Source organism: Chelon labrosus, assembly GCF_963514085.1.
Source record: "Chelon labrosus genome assembly, chromosome: 12".
Classification (NCBI taxonomy): domain Eukaryota; kingdom Metazoa; phylum Chordata; class Actinopteri; order Mugiliformes; family Mugilidae; genus Chelon; species Chelon labrosus.
The window spans coordinates 15552432-15574093 of record NC_140345.1 but is presented as its reverse complement, the minus strand read 5'-3'; the positions used below and the strand labels follow the sequence as shown (position 1 = coordinate 15574093).

At 41.2% G+C, this 21662-nt stretch overlaps 3 protein-coding genes across 11 annotated transcripts in view; all 3 read right to left on the bottom strand.

Annotated features, from left to right (window-relative positions):
- Positions 1-3566, bottom strand: part of mtbp (MDM2 binding protein) — a 29147-nt gene extending 25581 nt beyond the window's left edge. Inside the window, exons 1-6 of the mRNA XM_084557513.1 lie at positions 3354-3566; positions 2965-3048; positions 2803-2876; positions 1117-1265; positions 778-836; positions 37-181 (exon numbers count right to left, since the gene is read on the bottom strand). Coding sequence (XP_084413639.1) covers positions 37-181; positions 778-836; positions 1117-1265; positions 2803-2876; positions 2965-3048; positions 3354-3420 — 578 coding nt within the window. The 5' untranslated portion in view covers positions 3421-3566. The remainder of the gene's footprint in view (positions 1-36; positions 182-777; positions 837-1116; positions 1266-2802; positions 2877-2964; positions 3049-3353) is intronic.
- A 610-nt stretch (positions 3567-4176) lies between these two features.
- On the bottom strand, positions 4177-14234 carry zfat (zinc finger and AT hook domain containing). Of its 5 annotated transcripts, none has more exons than XM_084557091.1 (24): positions 14081-14234; positions 13477-13635; positions 13142-13309; positions 12748-12876; positions 12428-12535; positions 12202-12324; positions 11735-11808; positions 11314-11402; positions 11095-11175; positions 10782-10930; positions 10579-10670; positions 10245-10393; positions 8275-9136; positions 8039-8165; positions 7716-7948; positions 7480-7561; positions 7155-7274; positions 6232-6405; positions 6008-6096; positions 5738-5876; positions 5505-5611; positions 4784-4871; positions 4549-4646; positions 4177-4471 (listed from the first exon to the last, which is right to left on the bottom strand). In XM_084557091.1, the coding sequence occupies exons 1-24, from the start codon at positions 14097-14099 to the stop codon at positions 4271-4273; spliced, it is 3660 nt and encodes a 1219-aa protein (XP_084413217.1). In that variant the 5' UTR covers positions 14100-14234; the 3' UTR covers positions 4177-4270. The 5 variants fall into 5 exon arrangements, with proteins under 5 accessions (XP_084413217.1, XP_084413219.1, XP_084413218.1 ...); XM_084557093.1 differs by having other exon boundaries at positions 4177-4465; XM_084557092.1 differs by having other exon boundaries at positions 11314-11399.
- A 2727-nt stretch (positions 14235-16961) lies between these two features.
- LOC311497650 (protein tyrosine phosphatase type IVA 3) lies at positions 16962-21164 on the bottom strand. 5 transcript variants are annotated; one of them, XM_084557990.1, is made up of 6 exons: positions 20226-21164; positions 19504-19641; positions 18025-18117; positions 17818-17948; positions 17445-17519; positions 16962-17192 (listed from the first exon to the last, which is right to left on the bottom strand). In XM_084557990.1, the coding sequence occupies exons 2-6, from the start codon at positions 19597-19599 to the stop codon at positions 17075-17077; spliced, it is 513 nt and encodes a 170-aa protein (XP_084414116.1). In that variant the 5' UTR covers positions 19600-19641; positions 20226-21164; the 3' UTR covers positions 16962-17074. The 5 variants fall into 5 exon arrangements, with proteins under 5 accessions (XP_084414116.1, XP_084414115.1, XP_084414117.1 ...); XM_084557989.1 differs by having other exon boundaries at positions 19504-21164; XM_084557991.1 differs by having other exon boundaries at positions 17818-17909; positions 19504-21164.
- Between the last annotated feature and the right edge of the window lie 498 nt (positions 21165-21662).

The following is a 21662-nucleotide window of genomic DNA, read 5'->3' as shown; positions in this document are numbered from 1 at the left end:
AAAATAAGTAATGCTGTGTATTTTTCATCTCCTCACCCTGGAGTATGCTGTGTAACCACAGTAATCTTCGCAGCATGCCAGCAGGACATGTGTTTCAGGGCTCCCAGCAGAGGCAGCAGGTCTTTAATAGGAGGTGACTGCTCAGCAGAACCCAGCACCAGAACATCCAGCAAGGCTTTACCTGAGGAAGCGAAGTAGGACATACCAAAAGTGATGTGATACGGTTTTCTTTTATTTTTATTTTCACCCTACATATAGTACACACTGATCTAATTGCTAGGATTGTGTCAATGAGCAATGGTAGTGGCTACGGTAGTGGATATACTGCCACAGTTGTTTTGACAAGTATATGGAATCGCTTGTTTTTAGACATTCAAAACCAGTAGTGGCTTCAGCTCCTCAGGGCAGCAAATGTTTGACAGTGAGTGTTCCTGAACTCCTATGAAAGTGACGTGCAAAGAAGTGTTCTTTAAAAAAGCAAAATAAGTGGAAATAAGTCAGAGCATATTTCCGCCAGTAAAGTAGGGAACCTTTTCTACAAGGCTGAGATGAGAATGGACTCTTATTACAAAGCTTCAGTTAAGAAGTTTTAATTCCTCGCAATTGGCAAAATTCTTGTTTTGTGGAGTTAACATCTTGCAATGTTGTCCTGTCAGTAGAAAGTTTAGTTCTGCTTGTCAGAGCAAAATAAAGGTAAATGAAAGTATTTTAAAGAGACGGTTACTGTTTACATCTTCTTCTGTAATAAAGTCAGTGCCGTGGATTGGTCAGCTGTACCTGGAGGTGGTAGCTTGTCTGACAGCAGATGCAACCCTTCTGCAGCCTCCTCTAAGAGCCTGTTCAATGAAAACAATCAGACAAACAATGTAACCTCTGGGTTCTTTGTCACACATGAATAATATTGTCTAAATAATACATCTGTCCACATTTGTTTTATACATTATCCAAATTATTTCAGGATCAACTTCCTAATTTTATTATATAAATATTATATTACACAAAGTACAAAATGGTTCTCTTGCATTAATTAATTACTGAGGCAAATTCACTTCATAGAGAAAAAAAGTGACGCATCAGTTTTTACATTAAATGCTGAAAATACAATCAGTCTCTCACTCAGTCAGTGGTGTCTGGTCGTCCTTTTGGTCCACTGCCTCCTGATCGCTCAGAAAACTCAAACATTCCTCCACAGCAGTAGGCTTCTCCTCCTCGCTGTCAGTTTTCTGATGGCCTGTCCCCAACTCTTCCCAGTCGGAGCTGCAAAACTGCAAAACAAGTTATAATGCAAAACTGTCCAGGAAGATCATTGGAGAACTATACGGACATATAGTTGAACTAAGAGGCCACTCAACAAACTATATTAAGGCGAAATGGGAAAAAGAATTGGAAATTGTGATTACTTCTGAAGACTGGACAAATATAATTGATACACAAATCACCACTACAGCCTCACAGCGATGGAGAGATTTCTCCTGGAAAAATTGTATGAGATTCTTTATAACTCCAAAGCAAAGGTCTAAACAAATAGGACTGCAATCAACATGTTGGAGAGGATGTGGACACAGCGAGACGGATCATACACACATATTCTGGAGCTGCCCGATTCTTAAATCATTCTGGGAAGGGGTCGAGGGCATAACTAGAGAGGTCTTGCAGTATAATTTTAATTTTACTTGTTTATCATTCTATCTGGGTAATATTAACATTGCACTACCAAGGAGAGACAGATACCTCTTAAAAATCTTCATGGCAGCGAGTAAAAAGGCCATAACAAGGAGATGGCTCAATACTGAACCTCCCACGGTTAACCAGTGGAAAGCCATAATTAAAGAGATCCAAACTATGGAACTATTGACTTTTAGTCTTAGATTACAGAGAGACAAAGGTGAAGTCCTCTGGGAAAAATGGAACACCTATATTACAAAGGGCAGTGATAACCTACTTTAATGCTCTCTATATTTTGGTTAAGAGAAGCAATAACCATATTGCTGTAACTAGTGGCGATCAGCTCGCAACCCCACTGTTCTCTCATGTCTTGTTGTTATGATTGTGCACATGTGTTAATGTGCAATTATGTATGTGAGATTATGCCTACAATTATGTTGTCTGGTGCATGGGCATATGTGTACATATCTATTATTTTTTATTTTATTATTATTATTATTTTCATTTTTCCTCCTTTATTTACATGTTCATTGTATTATTTACTGTCAAAAACTCAGAAAAAAATAAAGTTTTAAAAAACTGCAAAACAAGTGACACAGATTTATTTGGCCCTTTTCCTTTATATGTACAGTATATATATCCGTTGTTTGAATGGTAAACTACTTAAACAGTTGATCCTTAAATGCTTAATCTCCCTTTTAGCTGGAAAAGTCAGCATAGGTGTATTAAACAGTTTACTGAGGAAGCCTACATAAACACCACTAAATGAGAATTTAAAGACAAATGTGACAGCAGTATGTAGATGATATACGGCAAAATCGCTAGAAGGTTGTGACAGTGTGAAGTGTGCATGGCTAAGTTTGTATAGCACTGAGTTGTCAATGTCCAAGCAACAACACCAGCAGCATATACACAATTCTACCTCTTTAGTTTAAAAGCATTTCTTCACATTTAACTCCTACTTTACCACGAAAGCATGATCAAAATAAGCTATTTATGTATCATTTGCACAGCATTTTATAGATCTGTGAAAGACACATATTGTGTCGAACATTTAAAAAGGCTTTATGCACTTTTATGGTAGCATATCCCCTCTTCCTAGCAACATACACCATCTCTATGGCAAAACTGTCTCACCTGTGTAAATCCATGGCAGGCCTGAACAGCAAAGTACCACCTCTGAGCCGATGGGTTACCACTGAGAGAACAAGCTGAGGAAACAGAGAGTGGGAAAACAAGTGAGGAAAGCTGTGTTATAAAAACTTGTAAGTGGAAACTGTAAGTTATAAGTTACTGCACCTGGAAACACAGTGATCCCTCTCACTGAATCCTGATTTGAAATGTCCACAAGTCTGTCATGTATCTGCTTTAGTGGCTCCAAACCTGCTGACAAAGATGAAAGATGAGATCAGGCTTCACCATAATATGACTGACCGCTGATTTAATTAAGACAGAAATATATAAATAACACATCCTGCAATTAGCCCATTACTATTTTAGAAATAAGCACATCTAACAATTCATATTCTTTAAAGAACTGACATTTACCGCTTTTTTACCAGTGAAAGAGTTAACACATCTTACAGTAAGTCTACATATTTAAAGCTAACAGCTAACTGGACTCAGTTTAGCATTTAGCTGATATTAGCAGAGTACGTCCAAAGCTTTAAGTGCGAGTTTAAACTTACATTTATAATCGTCCGCCGGGTCGTTATCAGTTTGACATAAGGATACAACCAACACGTACCGGTCCATGTCGTGTAAACATGAGTAAATACACGGTTAATGCTCGTTTGTGGTTATCATCTCAGGGTCTGTGGAGAACAGCCGAGAACAACAAACTTTCGCGCACTGTCAAATTTCCCACCAGTTCTTCTTCTTCTTCTTTCAAATGTAAGCGCACAGACAGCGCGACACCGCCACTGCCCCCTGCAGGACTGAGACTGAACTACCACTAGGGTCTATAGAAAAAAAATGACTTTTTATTAACTATATTAACCTTTGTCTCTTTGAACACAGTGTCCCAACACTTGGGGTTTTAACTTTTTCTTTCTTTTACTTGCCTGCATGTGCTTTAGACGTACATTTAAGACTTTATTGTTGAAATGGTGGTGGTTGAATATACACAATAGACAACTCCAACAGGGCTATTTCTCTTCAGAAAAACACAAAAAGCCACATTAAAAAGTATTGCACTAGAGAAAAAATATCATATTATTAGAATTTAGGTGTGAAGGAAACTCATGCTGACGTTGGACCTTTGGTGGCACTCCTTTTGGCATTATGAGTGTATATAGTCCATGTTTTATCTCCATTATGTTGCCACCTGTTAAACATCATGTTATAAATTGAAATCTATTCCTAACATCTAGTAGTTTTGACAGCAAAAATGTTTAAATATTGTGACAAAAATTCTGAAAGACAGGCAATGTCTTGAGACTTGATTTCCAGGGGATCAAAACTCCAGACTTTTAGAAACTGAAGCCACACAAAGTACAAAATATGCAACAAAATCATAGTATTGCACTTTATTGAAAAATAAGTATGATGAATGAAAGTTGATACTGCTTGTTTATTGGTACATGATGATGAAATGCTAAGATTGCTAGTTGATCTCTACAGTGTGCTCCTGGACGTAGACAATATAGTGGTGCGCGTTTTCTCCCTGAGTGAGGACAGTCAGAGCCTCCAGGCCGTGTCCCTCCTCCACCACCATCACCTGGTTGCTATTAAGAGCCCCCTCGGCGTTCACCACCATCAGCTGGTTGCCGCAGTTTCCCACTTCCTGCTCATCGGCTACCTGCAACTTCAGCCACAGCACGAAATCAACATTGCAAGGTAACAACTCATCCTTTCCTTAGAAGGTGATGCCACGTCGTTTACCTGTTGTACTACCGTCACAGTGCCCGGAGCCATGGCAACCATGGAGGTGACGGCGTCCTGAGTCTCTGAACTGAATTCAGTGATCTGCTGGATATTAACTGAACAGAAAAGACACACAATTACCATATTGTGTTGCACCGTACATATGCCTTAAGCATATCAAACAACATAAATACAGCATAAATGCGGACTGCCTCCAATTCATCTGAGCAGGTAAAACTGTTGCTCTTGTTACCGTTGTCCTGCAGGGCTGCTAAAGGTGCCTCTGTAAGCTGCTCTTCACCCTCCACAGACACATACTGGGCCTCCACTTCCTCCCCCACCTGAATATTCATAAACAGAGATTGAGAAAGCAGAGATTGTCATGCTGGAAAGTCTTTCTCTCTGGGTCTTTTCCTTCTGATACTTCAACAGCAGTTTGAAACTGAAGAAAGCTCGAAGATATAAACAGATACTACTTGTAGGGTTTACATGTTATGGAATATTTGGGCTATTTTATGATATCTAGCACAGAAATGTGATGTTATGACACAACTCTGTACGCTAGCCTTCATTTAAAACTATTTATTTTAACTTAATTGCATCTTTAATGAAGAATCTAGCAGCCGCAAAATTTATTTATAATAAATATAAATAATGCGATAGCTGCACATAGTCGACTGCGAGTAAGATGGTGGCAATTTTTAGTATACATCACCCAAAGTCTTTGTACCATGACTTTTAATCACCCAATCTATTTATTTATTATCTTAGTTTATCATGCTAGCTCTAGATGATAGCCCTGGAGGCAAAGTGATTATAGCGCATCCTCTGAGGACCATAAACAAAGCAGCTGCACGTTGAAAACATTTCATGGAATATGTGAAAAGGTTCACCCACTCTGTAGTGTTAACAGTCAAGCAATAACATTAAAACAAAGCCCTCCTATAGTGTTTCATGTCTGCGTATTTGTTTACCTCCCAGGTGCCTTCCACCACTTTCAGACTGTGTTTGCACTTCAGGTGACGGTTCAGCTCCCACTTTGTGCCATAAACAAAGTCACATTCAGGACACTTCAAACCACCTAAACACAGACACACACAAAAGCTTTGCTACATTATGCCAAACACACATGTTTTTTTGTGCAATATGTACAAATCTGATCAATTTAACATCAGAACATACAGCTACTACAGAATTAAAGTAATACCTTGCTGTATCAGAGCGTCAGGGCTTGGCAGTCCAGGTCCAGCATTCTCATATTTCTGATCGGGGTGTTTCACGTTGTAGTGTCGCTTCAGAGCTCCAGCAATGTTACAGGAATAGTGGCAGTGAGCGCAACGAAATGGCTGCAGAGTCAGATACAAATAAATTGAACATAATACAAATACCCTGCATTAAGACCAACTGACCAAGGATTACTACTAAGATACTACGTGCTGTGGCTGTGAGCTGAGTGTGTGTAAGTGTGTATCCTGACCTTAAAGTCAGCATGTTGTTCCATGTGTCTGACCAGGCAAGGTTTAGAGACCGAGGTGAAGTCGCACTCCGAGCACTGAAACCGCTTCCCTGGAGAAAACACAGAATCCTTGCCCTTATACCGTATTTATTATTCCATCTTACTCATCTTACTCAGCATTATTGATAATTTGGTTCATGATGCCAGTGTGCCAACATGTGTAATGATAAATAATATATACATACCTTCATCTGAGTGGCTCAGTCGGTGGCTTTTCAGCGTCACTTTGGATTTAAACTTCTTGCCACACAGATCGCAGAGATGACGCCTCTCTGTGTTGTGTCGGTTCATGTGAGTCTTCAGGTTACTCCTACTGCGGCCCGTGTAGTCACACATACTGCAGGCGTACGGCTTTAAACCTGTCCGCATCAACACAAACGCATAAACACACAGTTCACAGATCAACCAGCAGCTCAGCAAAAGGATAAAGTATAAGCATTGGCCAGTAATTTCAAAAAATTGACTTTTTTATTTCAAAGTGAACTAGGACTGGCCAGACACTTTTTGGAGATACTCGTGGACAAACTTTTTCTGTGAGTGACTGTCGTATTTGTGCATCCATCAGTGAGGTGGGCCTGTTGAGTGCCAATAGCAAACAGGAAGTAAGGCTATAGCCAAATAAACCTCCTGCATGCTGCAGGGTGATATATAATTGGATTCTCTAAGTCATCCATCAACACCTGTGATGGATTTCTAACACAGCCTCAGGACAGATGTAACTTCAAGGATAATAGCTCATGAAGGGGAGTCCAGCAAGGACAGAGAGGATGATGACAAGGAAGAAGATTTCTCTTCCTACAGACTGAGCTCCTTGTTATAGGACATTGGAGGTCACTGTAAAAAAAAAAAAAAACCTGCGTTTTGCTTGTTTTTGCTTTCATCATTTATCAGCTAAGAACTGACAATCCAGATTCTATCAACAACATCTGTGTGTGCTTTCAGTCAAGGCCGTCCCTCTGGAGCGCATCCAGGAGGAAGAGGAGACAGATGGAAGCTGAGCTGTAAAGTAATGACGCAGTGAGACACTGTGCAGAAACTCTGGTGGGGTCCAGATGTGCTGCGGCTTGTGCGGTGCGGTGCGTGTGTTAAAAGCAAAGCAATATCACACCTTGGTGGGCCCAGATGTGCTGCTGGAAATCACTGCTGTTCTTTAGGAAGTAGGATTCACAGTAGGGGCACTTCTCTGCACGCTGCACCATCAGGCCTTTACCATGGGAAGGCAGCGTGTCTGTGCAAAGCATGCAAACAAAACACGAGTTGTTAAGGGTTGGCTAACTTTCATTTTTTAATTTATTTCAAATCAGGCGTGATATAAAATGTTATGTCCATGTGACTATAGATTTTTTTGAAATCACTTTTTAAATACAAACAATGATCAGATAGTGTGTCTCTATATATGTCTTCATCTGCTGATATATTTGTATGTTCTTTACCGGGGTGGGAGTTTTGAATGTGATGTTTTAGTCTGTGCTCTTGGTAGCTGTGCTGGCAGACAGGACAGGCGACACTCTTCCCCTGTTAATAAACGAGACAAAGATTTTCTTCACAGACACAGTGGAAACTTTGGAGTGAGACTAACGCTCAGTTTGAGCCAATGTGTTTGAAAATCCCAGTGCTTCACAGTGAACGGACATTGTACAGTTAATCAACATGTGCCCACGCTGGTTACCTGTTCCTGGTGCGTCATCAGATGGTTCTGGAGCTTGTACTTGTCAGGCGTGGCGTATTTACAGCCGGGATTCGTACATCGCAGCAGCTGGCCGCTGTGTTTCTGGACCTGGTGCCGCTTCAAAGAGCTCTTGGTGATGGAAGAGTAGCTACACTTGGAGCAGTAATGCGAGTGCTCCTTGGTGTGTGTGCGTACATGGACATTATAGTGGACTCTGTACCAGAACAGCTTACCTGTACGGGAGAAAAAAATGATTAGAAGCGGCAGGCCCTATTTAAAAAAAATGCAAAACGAATAACTCAAGAGGGTTTTCATCAGCTTACCGCAGTATTGACATTCCAGGTCTCCGTAGATTTTCCTGAGCCGCTGGAAAGTCTCCATGTTAAGCTGACTCTTCTGGAGGGAAGAAAACACCTGCTGGAACGCACTCGGATGGAAAACCTCTGACACCTAGAAGAAGAAAGGAACAAGTAAGGAGAAGTTGTTTGTCTCAGACACATAAATAGTAGTACTGACCATCTCAGAAATACATAAACCATTTGACCGTTCTTGGATTTACCTTCTCCGACTGTGCAGTGTGGTTATCACCCACCAGAGGACCGGAAGACAAACGTGTGTGTCCGCTCAAATCAGACGAGTGCGATGTGTTTCCTGGCGATGAAGGCGCGATTGTGTTTACGGCTGCATGTGTGTCCTCAGCGGCTGTGTGTGTGTTTTCTTGAGTCTTGTCCTCCAGCAGAGGCGTGTGAATGTTCTCTTCAAGTCCTTCAGCTGCAGATGTGCATGAGCCTATTGTCTTACTGTGTGATGTCTCCCCGGGTGTTGTCTCATCTCCGTCTTGAGAACATTCGATTTCTGATCCTTCTTTTCCTGTTACTCTTTCGATCATTTGCTCTCCTTCTGTACGTCCCTCCTGAGATATAGTCTGCTCTTCCACCTTCTCTTGCTGCCTCTCTTCACTCAGCCGCTCTTGTCCCCCATCCTGCCAGTCTTCCCCTCCTTCGCCATTTCTTCCACCTTCACCCTCCTGCACCGGCCTCTGCTCCGCGTCCCCGCTCGCCTCACTCCCCCATAGGCCTCCTCCCCCAGGCTGAATCAGATAGAAGCTGCTGTTGATGCAGTCGGTGAAGGCCTGCTCTTGATCCAGCTCGCTGTGAGACTCTTTCAGGTGAGCCTTCAGTCTCTGCGAGCTGACGAACTTCTCGTCACAAGCACAACACACGTACAGGAAGAGGTGCTTCCTGACGTGAGCGGTGAGGGCGGCCATCTTGGTGGCAGCGTGGTCACAGAGATGGCAGGCGAAGGGACGCTGGGGCCCGTGGACCAGCATGTGACGCTCCCGCTCCAGCTGGTTCTTGAAGCGTCTGTTACAGGTAGAGCAGTGATACAGGAGCTGCCTGAGGCCCTGGCGTGTCTTTAACCTAGATTAGACAGACGTATTGATTCGATTAGAAGGACAGGCATGTTAGAGGTATAATAAGTAAAATAAAAAGTTGATCCATTTAAACACTGTGAGCCTCTACTCAGATAAAACTGAGGCATCTGAGACCCTAAACCCTATAACTGTCCTTAATGTGAATGCAGTGTAATGTTGCCATGGAATAAGTTTGCTCTGTTCTTCAACTTTAGCACAATAAAGAAAATTTATGATGCAGTATGTTAATAGACTGCAAACCGGTGCGCCAATTAGGAGCACACACTTATTTTCCTGTATAGCTCACCTAGTTTCCCTCTCTCGCCCACAACTTCCTGCCTCTCTCTACTGATCGAATCCATCAAAGGTAACAAAAGCCCAAAACATAACTTTAAAAGTACACCAATTAGTCATTACCTGTGATATCTCATATGCCTTTTTGCTATGATCTTTAAGAAGCCAACAATATTTCAACCGTTGAAAGAGTATGTGTAAAATGAAACGAAAACAGAATGCGATGATTCGCTTCGGTTAATTTTTGAGATAAGGGCAACACAGCACTGGAACAGGTGTAAAGCTGAAAAACACCTGATGGGAGATCCCGTAGCTAGTTAGGTTATTTGGCCAAATTTCAGTAACATGATTGGGCGTAACAGGGAGTTATGGAGTAGTTTACATTAGTAGTAAATTTGGAGATTTAATCATCTGCAGCGCATAATATCATCTAAAAACCTAAGAGGATCCATGGAAATCTCCATATGCAAGTGACAATCCAAAAAACAGTACTGGATGGCTGTGATCAGAGCCTAGACGTGATTCCCTCCCAACTTTTTTTTAAATGTATTGTTCGCATCAAATTCAAAGTAATACAATTTCTCTGTGTTGACTGGTTTATCAAAAAGTTGATTCTGTGCATTCAAATTTGCCAGAAGTATGACTCCCAGAGGTAGTATTTCAAACTGTGGCCACACTAGTGGGCTTAACTACACTAACTAGCTACCTGATACGACCAGAACGCCAGCAATCAGTGTCTGTTTCATCTCATCTGTAACCCATATTTCAAGTGTCCGACACCCCCAGGTCCACCCCTTGAAAAACTCTGAAGAAGATCAAACCTCAGTTGCTGGTAGCTCTGTTGAACAGCCGGGTCTTTTAGGTCATGTTGTTTCTCCATGTGTTTCAGCAAGTTCTTCACGTCAGAGTACTTCTTCTCACAGAAGCTGCAGTGCTGCTTCACCTTCAGATGGACTCGCTCTATGTGGACCTGCAACATCACAGACACAGAATTACAACTGTAGCCAGAGAGACAGCACAGCTCCACACTGAAAATATACCCAGATTATTTGACGTACAGTCAAAACGTAGAAAAGAAAAATGCAAAAATACAAAATCACACAATCATATTTAACTCTGAAAGTTAGTGTAATGATATTGTATAAATGACGACACCTTGAGGTGTCCGCGGCTGAGGCACTTGAAAGCACAGTGCTGACAGCTGAACTTCTCTCCTGTGTGCTTCCTCAGGTGAACGTTCAGGTTGGCTTTAAAGGGAAAAATCAAGTTTCAGTACTTTCATTTGACATGGCCTCAAAAGGTTGTGTAAAAGTAGTCAAGCAGTGGAGGAGAAAACAAAACAGTGAGTCTGTTTTTACCTTTGATGGCTGATGCGTAGTCACAGTGCGGACACTGAAACGGCTTTTCCTGGGTGTGTGTCCTGAGGTGGGCAACCAGTGAGTGTCTGAATTTAAAGATCTTATTACAGAACTCACATGCAAAGATCTTCAACTGGCTCTGGAGTAAACTGGGAGACAGAAAGAGACAATATTACATCTACCGACTGACCAGTTTAATTGTTGCTGCTGCTGTGGTGATGGAGGAAGCTGCTAAATATCACAATGGCTAGAAACACTGTAAAATGAAGTCAACAATATGACATTTGAAACAAATAATTCAAACAAATAGTACTTGGGAGCATTTTGCTTGATAGAACATTCCTGGAAGCCTCGGCCGGTTGCTGTTGTTGTCGTGGAGTTTGGTTCAGAACTGCTACTAAAGCAAAGGGATCAGATCAGACACTGACAGGTGACAATACTACAAGAGGAATTTGAATTTACTAGTGTGACTATCAATTATGAATGTCTTTCAAAGAATTAGAAGAGAGATAATCATTTTACTTTATTTTACCTTGGCTGCTGGTCTGTTTTAGGGCTACCTTCAGAGGAGTTGGCTTGACTTGCATGGCCTTGTGATTCACTCTGTAGGACTGCAGACTGCTGAATAAATTAAAGTAATTATTATCAGATACGCAAAACACTGACCTTAATACATAGTTTCAGGATAAACTGTAAACTGCTCCCAAAAACAACTATTTGTACTATAGTATCTTGTGCGACTGCTTCTGAAAGGAAATGTTGTTCCTCTTTTTTAATGTTATTTTTTTAACGTTATGTGGCATTAATACAATTCTACACACCACTATGGTATAGGAGTAGAGACATAAATGTAAGGGATGTCTCAAATCCTTGGTTAATTAACCTGCCCTCTTATAAACAGGGGATGTTTGGGTGAACTGACCACTGATCTTCCGTGTCATTCTTGTGCTTACCTGTGGTTGAGCTTGAATAGCTGCAGACTCCATTTCTGCTGAACTGCACTCTACTGGAACCATTTTGGTAACACCTGTTGAATTTATGTCAAAACATTTTATTGGTGAATGTTTACCGAAAATCTGAAAACTAGCACAAGAAAACTGAACTAAAAGGACCAGACTGTGGGATTTGGCAGCATCTAATGGTGGGGTTGGAGACTGCAACCAACTTTCTGAGTGTGGAGGAGAACCTCTATTAGTTGCAACTTAAACAAATGTAAAGGACCACCTTTAGAGGCTGTGTTTTATTTATGAGTTATGGGCTACTGTAGAAACACCACCCCACACAACAGAAGAGCTGATCTGATCCCAATGTAGATAAGAAGGGCTTAAATTAATGAGGGCTTCTAAGCTAACAAAAACACAACGACACAGTGACAGATTACAGTTATTAAACTACCCTCTAGATGTAAATTAAAACTGACCAGGAAGTGTTTCATCTTCTGTCAGAACCACACTGATGACAGTTTTTTTGTTCGCCATTAACGGACCTCCTTCTTTGGAGATGCGACCTCGGTTCATTCTGGTGGTTCTATGTTTGCCCACATCTGCAAGCAGAGAACGAGAAACAGCTTTAATTAAGAATACCCATCAATAGATTCTCATGTTAAAAACACATTTTAAGAATCTGTATCTTGATCTTAAAGTTACCCTTTGCTCTCACGACTCCTTCTTTTGCTGTGTTTTGCTTTATCTGGTTTGAATCAGCTCCTGCAGGATCCACATTTCCAGAACCCTCTGCTCCACCACAGAGGCTTCCTGAAAATAATTGTGTCTATTAATCAGAATAACCTAAAAATGCCAAATACTTGTAAATTTCTCTTTACTGGATTGTAACACAAGTAATTAAAAATACTTCCAGCATGCTCCCTTAGTTAACCCCAAATTATAGTCCTTTGGAAGCATCAATGGAAAAAACGCTGATTTTTCTACCATTTAAATTTAACATTTCTTTCTTTTTCTCTCCTCACCATTCTCCTCTTCATCCTCCTCTTCGCCCTCTTCTCTCAAGCAGATGTGTTTGAGGATCTGTCGTCTGTTCCTGAATGAGCGATGACAGTTTCTACATCGCAGCCCTGATGCCCCATCATGGACTTCGCCTTAGCGGAAGAAAACAAAAACAGTGTACGGATGCAGTAACCACAGCTTGTTTAGCTGAACTGAAAATAACACGCTGGCCAGCCTTAAATGTTATTTTAGTGACATTTAAGGAAAGCTATGTCGACAATCAGGAAAGTGAGGTCAAAGACAGCTGCCAAAGAGATCTGCAAAAATTTCAGATCAAAAAAAGAAATTGAGGGGTACTGTCCTGCCATCTAGATAAAAAAGAAAGAATTACTCATTGCATATGAATGGCAGTAGTACCTTCTACTGAGCTACATTGTCGATCTACTTCCTCCTTCTTCTTCTTTTCTTCTAGTTCAATATGATCTTCAGGAGAACAGGTGGAAATAACCTTATCCTCTGTAACATCTCTGCCTATCTTCTTCGTGGAGCCCTTTGGTCGTCCTCGTTTTCTCTTCACTGGCGCCTCTGTGAGGCCATAAAAGAGCAGAAGACAGCACATAAACAACAAGCTTATCCTACAAACAGCTATTTTATGCGCAGTCAAAGCAGAAACACATTTTCACATTTGTATATCATTTATCAACAATAGATAATTTGTGACACTGATCTTGGTAATGCCATTGTACTCTAACCTGGCAGCTTCTCCACAGGATCTGCAGCGAGGGGTTGCAGCGAGATGATTATGTCATCTGGAGGATCCTGCTGGGGGTGCAGCTGGGAGCAATGGGCCAGCAGCTGAGAGCGACTGGGAGAAAAGAGGTTGCACAGCCGACACATAAACAGAGAACCAGCTGGAGAGACAGGGAGACAAAAGGTAGCACAGTCAAGATAATCTACTGAAGTATTATATTTTCCTATTGTTATCTAGTTTCTGTTTCTTTGCTGCTTATATTCTGTTCAAAATCATGCAATGGAAGGTCTGTGCAGTTGTTTAAAAATGTTCAAATTTAAAAAGCCCCAGTTTACTTGACAAATGTCAAACTCAACGATAGAAAACTGTTTTCTGTCATTGAGTTTGACAGTTGTCAACACGTTAAAGCCGATGTGACGGACCACACACTAGATTATCTGAACTTTTATTTACGTATTTTTTTTTTAATGAATGTATCCACACTCTGAACCAAAACTACGTCTGGAAATGTGCGCCTTTTTAAACCAAACATGTTTGTTTATGTTGATAAGCTAACATGAAGACCTGACAAACACATTCGAGTTGAAGCTAGCTAATATTCTTACCTGCTTTTTCGCCATTCATTTTCTCCGGCGTCCAAAAAGCAAAGGCATACTGATTTATTATTGATTGATATGAACGGACACACAGCTTATTACGCTCTGTATTGAGGTTTAAAGCGTCATTTCACTTTAAATTCGTACATATTTCTGTCGAATCTGCGACACAAGTCCTTCCAGCCACCGGAAGTAGACCGAGCCGGTGGCAGCCTGGCAGACAGCGCCCTCTGTGGCGGGAGGCTGGTACTGCTGCGGCTAAAGAAGTAAACCACAGAAATAATAGCGCATGTTTTCATTTCTTTCATTATGACAGTTTTAATGTCAATTTCAAAAGAGCACCGACAAATATTAAGGATTTTGTGGCTTATGTCATTATACCAATTCATTTTACAATATACAGAGGAAAGAGATAAGTTAAGTTTGGCAAAGCTGAATGTGGAGCAGACGAAGGAGATTGTTGTGGACTTCAGACCCAGCATGCTCCTCTGACTGTCAACGGTGCTGCTGTGGAGAGGGTGAGCAGCACCAAGTTCCTGGGTGTGCATGTCACAGGGGACTTCTCCTGGACTACCAACACAGCATCACTGGAAAAGAAGGCACATTCTACAGAGGCACCATTGAGAGCATCCTGCATCACTGTGAGGTATGGCGCCTGCGCCTGGTGTCCTGCCGCAAGACTGCTGCTGGACTACTCTCTGCACATTACATTGCCTTTAACACTTCATCTGTGACATTTATATTGTATATTATTTATTGACTCAAGTATTTTACAACACACTATAAACCAAAACTGCTAAAAAGAAAAGGCAACTGGACTTGTAGAGTTTCCTGAAGACATTTCGCCATTCATCCAGTTTAGGTTCTTCAGGTCTGTGGACAGTGTATGAGTGGAAAAATGTCTTCAAGAAACTCTGTAAGTGCAGTTGCCTTTTTTTTTTGTTAGTATTTTTTAGATATACCATATACCATGACCTGGATGACTGAGGACCTTCACAGACATATTTTTGCAACTCACTGCATCTATAATACTGTTAAACTCATTCCATACAATGAAGTGTGAGGATATGAAGAATCCTCTAGGTGGAGACCTGAGCAGGCTAAATGATCCTTTGAGGTCTCCTGGCACTGGCCTTACAGAAGTTTCAGACTCATAGTTACAGAAGACGGTGAGCAAGTGCAACTCACAACTCGATTTGTTGAAGAAACAACCATTTAATTACAAATTGCACAGTAATTAAATAAAAAAATTACTATAAAATGAATTAAACCATATGTTATTTTATTTAGTTTTGACTTACCTGCATGGTGTTTGCTTGAATGGGTAATTAAACAGTGAGGCCCACCCGCAGCTCTCTGGTTGAACTTGATTTTGCCTACAGCAGATGTTTCTGGTTTCAACATTTCCAGTAAAATGAAACATATTAAAGATGCAAAGCTGCTGGGAATTGATGAACAAACCAGCTATAATATACAGGGACAATGACAAAACCTTTATTAAACAATGCAAAGATGTACAGACACAGACATTTACAGCTTGTTGGTTTTTTTTTTTTTTTTTACATTAAAAAAATACAGCTCAGGCCATTTCCCAAAAAATATCTACCAAAGACTGCCACACACACACATACACACACACACGCAAACAAACACGTGCACACACGTTATGTGAACAAGTACATTTCAGGTACAGATGTTAGCTTCTCTCTTTGACCCTCTCTTAATCTCTTTTGTTTCTCTACTTCACTCTCACACCCTCTGACTTAACAAATGTTTGTCCAGGACATCAGATCAGATTAGACAGACATTTATAGATACATGGATGGTTACAAATAAAAAGTGCATGCTCTATTATCAGCAACAAAGCTTAAATGAAGTAAATGTCAGAAATAGTTGCTTACATGCATCATTCAGGAACAATACAAATGAAGTAAACACCTCTATATGTGTAAGAAAGCTGTGACCTAGACTAAACGATGCCATGATGCGCAGCAATATTTGTGCTAAGATAAAACCTATGCCGCAGTTTACTTATTTTTCAAGCCAATAAATTGTAATTAGTGAATGTGATCAGCTGTATGTTGTAGCACAAAGCATACACAATCTTATCAGAATTATGGGCATTTCCTTTTTTAGAAAACGTGTGTCATTAAACATAACATAACATAACACAACATAATGCACACACAGATATGTAAACATGTTATGTGAGCACAATATATCAAGTAATATTAAAATGGTGTCCGTGACAAAACTAAATGAAGGCTTTATGTTCACCAAAATGCTTCATGCAAAATGATTATCATAGTGTAGCCGAAAGTCAGAAAATGCCGGCTTTAAACGAGCCCTCAAGTCCATCTACACAGAGCAAAGACGGCAGCAGGACTAATGTAAAAGAGAAGGTGAATCCTGACAGTAATTTAAAGGGGATGATCTGAGTGCTACTTTGATTTTATTCCTGTGTCACGTGTCACTGATGGTTTTCACTTAAAAATATCCTGAGTGTAATTTTATACCCTGATTAAGTTTAAACACAGAGGTCATGTCAGGTGTACGGTGTTGAAGAACAACCTGTGCATCGGTACCACGCTAAATCTGTTACGTTGTCCCAACGGGCGCACACGTGGATTTGTTTAAATTTAAACGTGAGTCATACACCTCACCCAGCTCTGGGGTCATGTAATAAACCGACAACAATCGGCTACGACACGTGATTTTATGTGATTTTCTCTCCTTCGCCCACCGTTCCCCACCTTTGCTCACCGTTACTTAAAATAAATGAAGCAGACACGCCAACATAGTAATCAATCAGTCATCGAAGCACGGTGACATTTATGCAAAAGCAAGATTTCCAGGATATAAGTGGACGTGGAGGAGGTTTAGTATCTTAATGTTTGGGATGATGACTCAAGGTTTTCACGGTGGGATTCCTGAGAGATTCGTCGAAGGGTAGGAGAAGTCTGGATGTGTGTGTGTGTGTCTTCCTGTGTTCGTGTGTGTTGTTCACATGGTGCAACACTTGTTCTTGGGTGTGTGGGAGTCTTTGAAACGAAGTCTCTGCTTCGATCGATATTTCTCCAGGTAGGTGAGCTGTTTACTGTTAATGGCTCCTCGACGCTTCCTGCAAAAAAGCAAACACAGTGGGACTCAATGGTGAATCTAAATAGTGATATATGTACATGTTTACTGTACAATCCTCTATAGTTTCATGATGCATTTCTTCTTTAATCAGATTATCTAGCATATAATGACGTGACCCCACAAAAGTTCAGTTTCTACAGACACTGGGCTTTAAGCTCAAATGCTCTCACTCCATGAAATTTGTCAATTCGTGATGAATATTATAAAGGACGCTGTTTATAAATGTCCTTACTCTCTGATGAGTTGAATAGCATCTTCATACTTCATCCCACTCTCTATCAGAGCCAAAGCGACCAGCACAGGAGCCCTGCATGCACGCATAAACACTCACATTAGTCACATTTGTTGAGTATGAGTTTATCTGTATCAAAACATTTAGAAATGCTCTGTAGAAGTAGTATTTTTCTGCAGCACATTGTTGAGTTGATCCCAGCATACATTTTGATTGTGTAAATATTAATTTCACAGACATTTATCTATTCAGCTTTGTCTTCATTTAAATGACTATGAGGGAAAAAACATTCTCGTGGGAACCTTCTGGCACGGCCCCAACCCTCCAGTTTTAGGGGTAAGGGATAGGCACTAGGCATGAGTGTGTGTTTTACCTTCCCAGTCCAGCCACACAGTGAACAGCCACACAGCTTCCTGGATCCTCCTGGAACTTCTTCTTCAGCAGACTCAGCCAATCATCAACCAGCTTGCTGGGTGGCGGCGCTCCATCATCAAAGCGCCAATCCTAAGAAAGGGCAGAAAAGGCCCAACAGTTACTACTTGTAGTGTATGTGGTGTTTGATTGTGCGTCATGTCCTTACCACCACATTAATGCCGTCTTTCTCGAGTGGTGCTTTGTCGTAGGTGACGTCACAGACTCGGACCACCGTCGTGACGCCGTACCGCTTCAGATCCTGCAAGGGATGTCGCGGGTTGAAGAAAATTTTAACAACTGAATCAATGCATCCAGCTAGAGATATATATATCATACATGTTATCAGAAGGGGAAACATGCATACACTACTCCATCTGGTACATGTGCATATACACTGCCTGACAAAAAAAAGGTCAAAGGGCAGTCCAATCTAAGATATCGTTGGACTGCCTTTAGCTTTGATTACAGCACACATTCTCATTGCTCATGGCATTGTTTCGATAAGCTTCTGCAATGTCACGAGATTTATTTCCATCCAGTGTTGCATTAATTTTCACCAAAGCCTTCTCCAGCACATCCCAAAGATTCTCAATGGGGTTAAGGTCTGGACTCTGTGGTGGCCAATCCATGTGTGAAATTGATGTCTCATGCTCCCTGAACCACTCTTTCACAATTTGAGCCCCATGAATCCTGGCATTGTCATCTTGGAATATGCCCGTGCCATCAGAGAATCCATTGATGGAATAACCTGGTCATTCAATATATTCAGGTAGTCAGCTGATCTCATTCTTTGGACACATAATGTTGCTGAACCTAGACCTGACCAACTGCAGCAACCCCAGATCATAGCACTGCCCCCACAGGCTTGTACAGTAGGCACTAGGCATGATGGGTGCATCACTTCATCTGCCTCTCTTCTTACCCTGATTCCCCCATCACTCTGGAACAGGGTAAATCTGGACTCATCAGACCACATGACCTTCTTCCATTGCTCCAGAGTCCAATCCTTATGCTCCCTAGCACACTGAAGACTTTTTTTTCCAGTTAGCCTCACTTATTAGTGGTTTTCTTAAGGCTACACAGCTGTTCAGCCCCAAACCCCTTGAGTTCTCTTCACATAATACTTGTGGAAATGTTCTTACTTTCACTATTAAACATAGCCCTGAGTTCTACTGTTGTTTTTCTTCAATTTGATTTCACCAAACGTTTAAGTGATCACAAATCACGATCAATCAGGATCTTCTTCCTTGAAGACGGTGGTTCTCCACTATCCTTCCAGTTTTTAATAATGCGTTGGACAGTTCTTAACCCAGTTTTAGTAGTTTCTGCAGTCTCCTTAGACATTTTCTCTGCTTGATGCATGGTTTGACCCTTTTTGAACAGACTAACATCTTTTCCCCGACCAGCTGATGTCTCTTTCGACATGGTTGTTTAAGAAATGAGAAGCTACTCATTGCATCAGTTGGAGTTAAATAACTTGTTCCAGCTGAAAGATAATCACCCATGGAGGCTCGTACCTATTTGCTTAGTTAAATCCAGGTGGTGACTCTTTATTTTTTATTTTTTTTATTTTTTTTTGGCCAGGCAGTGTATATTAACCCAACCTCTTCAATGAACAGTTCCATGCCACCCGCACGGTTCTTACCTCTATGAAGGAGCCGAGCGTGCTGTCTGTGGGGTTGTGTGTAATGAGGAATCTCATGTTCTTGTGGCACAGTTCCACGGGAGCTGGACGGTTCATGGTGACCGATGTGACCTTTGACCTCCCACAAGGATCTATGACCTTTAAGGGTTAGCAGTTTGTTGTTAACCGAGAGCTCACAGACGGGAAGAAATGTACATCTGTACGTACACAAAACTGATATAGACGAGCTATAGTTAGAGCACCTACTGAATTTTCTGTTTAGATTTGTGCTCATTGCTGGCCACAGAGTGTCCTCATTTAGTGTATATTAGCTTTGGTTGGTCAGCAATCTGACAAAACCTGTTACAGTAAAGTAAGAAGTAAATATTTTGGAGAATAAGCATCTGTATGCTAACTGTTAATGACAGCAGGCAATTAGCTTAGCTTAGCTTAGCTTAGCTTAGAAAAAAAAGTCACTCCAAAGAAATATTTAATGTAACATAACCTTGTAAAATCAAAAGCTGTCACACATGCTACATATGTTAAAAATCCAGCTACAGAACACCTAGCGTTCAAACCTGAGAGCAACAGTGCAGATAAAGCAGGCATGGGGGAAACGTTTGGTCCAACCACACAGACATCTCTGATTCTTTGCTCGATTAGACCTTCTTTATTTTGGGCTGGCATCTCACTATCACGTCTGTTAGAGTGGGACATCTCACGTGTATGTCAAATCTATTAACCTTTTCTCACTACAGACACACTGGCACGCCACAGCAGGAAACACACACGTAATTGAAACGACTGCGCTGCATTCAGATGAGCTAGTTCCAGGGCCTTAGCACATGCTGGCTCTGTGTCTGACCGGGACACTTGATGATCCATCATTAATGAAATGTGTTGCACCTGCGCCTTCCCCGCTGTGACAGGTCAAAATGTCTGCCAGGGTGTCAACATGTCAGCCTGGTCGAATCAATCAGCGTACGAGCATGCAATATCTAGCTTTCATCTTGCTGTGTGTATAAATGGAAACGTGAAATGTTTCTGATTCAGTATTACCATGCTGAACGTAAAAGGCAAAAATGTCAGTAAGGTTTAATATAGAAGTGAATGTATTTTGTTGCGATAAGAACTATTTGGGTCAAAAATATAGTCAGAAATAACTTTGTACATAAATGTCTAAATGAAGGAGTTTGACATACTGCTTACTCATTTCACAGAACACATCCTTTTTCCCGCGGCACTGGCACCAAGTAAACAAATGTTTCTGTTGTGCTATATGTGTTTTGGTGAATTCTCTCACTCACTCAAAAATGTGTTTTGATCATTGATATTTGGATGTTTGAACTTCCCAGCGCAGAAAGATTTATCTTCATTACAACCTGTCTGGAAGCCAGTCTCGGCGTATTGGGAAGTGTGCTATGAAAACTTGAAGCCTGCACGTCACGTCAAGACTGAACTTTTAGTGAATGCCTTGTGTATAGTAGTTAAACTTTTAAATTCCACTGACCAACCTATACGACTACCTCAGAATACTGGTATATGAAATGCAATGTCACACAACATTACTAAAGCAGTTGAAGTGTATTTCGTCCAGTCACTCCTCACCTTTAGCTCCAGTCGTAGAAGTTAGCTGCTGCGCCTTCAATGTATATTTGCTCTCCAGGTGAGTCTGTACTTCCTGTTTGTTTATACAACTTTAAAGTATTTTCCCAGTTCTAAGGTGCTCTTCTCTTCACTGCTATATAGTCATATAGTCCAGGAGGCCACAGCTGTCAGCTGTCTCTTTGTTTTGATCGTGTCCTTCTCTTTCTCTCTCCTTTCTTCTCTCTCCGGTTAGCTTCCAGTGTCGAAGCTCCACTTGTTACCCCATGAGCTGGCAGGTTCAGAGGGTGAAGGCCAGTGGTCTTTCAGCGTTCATGGTCCCAGCACTGCATGGCGCGGCTTCATCCCAGGCAGGGTCTAAATGTGTTGGGCGTGGCAGTAGTCACCACTCCGCCGCACAAACTCCATCAACCACCGGTTCTAAAAAGTACAAAACATTAAAAAAATCAAAGGTCAAACATTTGACTTCCAGACTAATGAAAAAGAAAATTTCATGTGTTCTTGTGTTTCAGATGAGTATCAAGTGCCTAATATGATGATATCATGCATACTGAGGCAAATCATTCAAAATTAGT

Coding starts and splice junctions, on each gene's coding strand:
- zfat (XM_084557091.1), bottom strand. Junction 12,536..12,747: donor GGAGGATGAAGAGGAGAATG/GTGAGGAGAGAA, acceptor AATTATTTTCAG/GAAGCCTCTGTGGTGGAGCA. Junction 11,403..11,734: donor CTATTCAAGCTCAACCACAG/GTAAGCACAAGA, acceptor TAATTTATTCAG/CAGTCTGCAGTCCTACAGAG.
- LOC311497650 (XM_084557989.1), bottom strand. CDS start 19,599: ATGAACCGTCCAGCTCCCGTGGAACTGTGCCACAAGAACATGAGATTC. Junction 18,118..19,503: donor CGCTCGGCTCCTTCATAGAG/GTAAGAACCGTG, acceptor CATCCCTTGCAG/GATCTGAAGCGGTACGGCGT. Junction 17,949..18,024: donor AAGACGGCATTAATGTGGTG/GTAAGGACATGA, acceptor GCCCTTTCTTAG/GATTGGCGCTTTGATGATGG.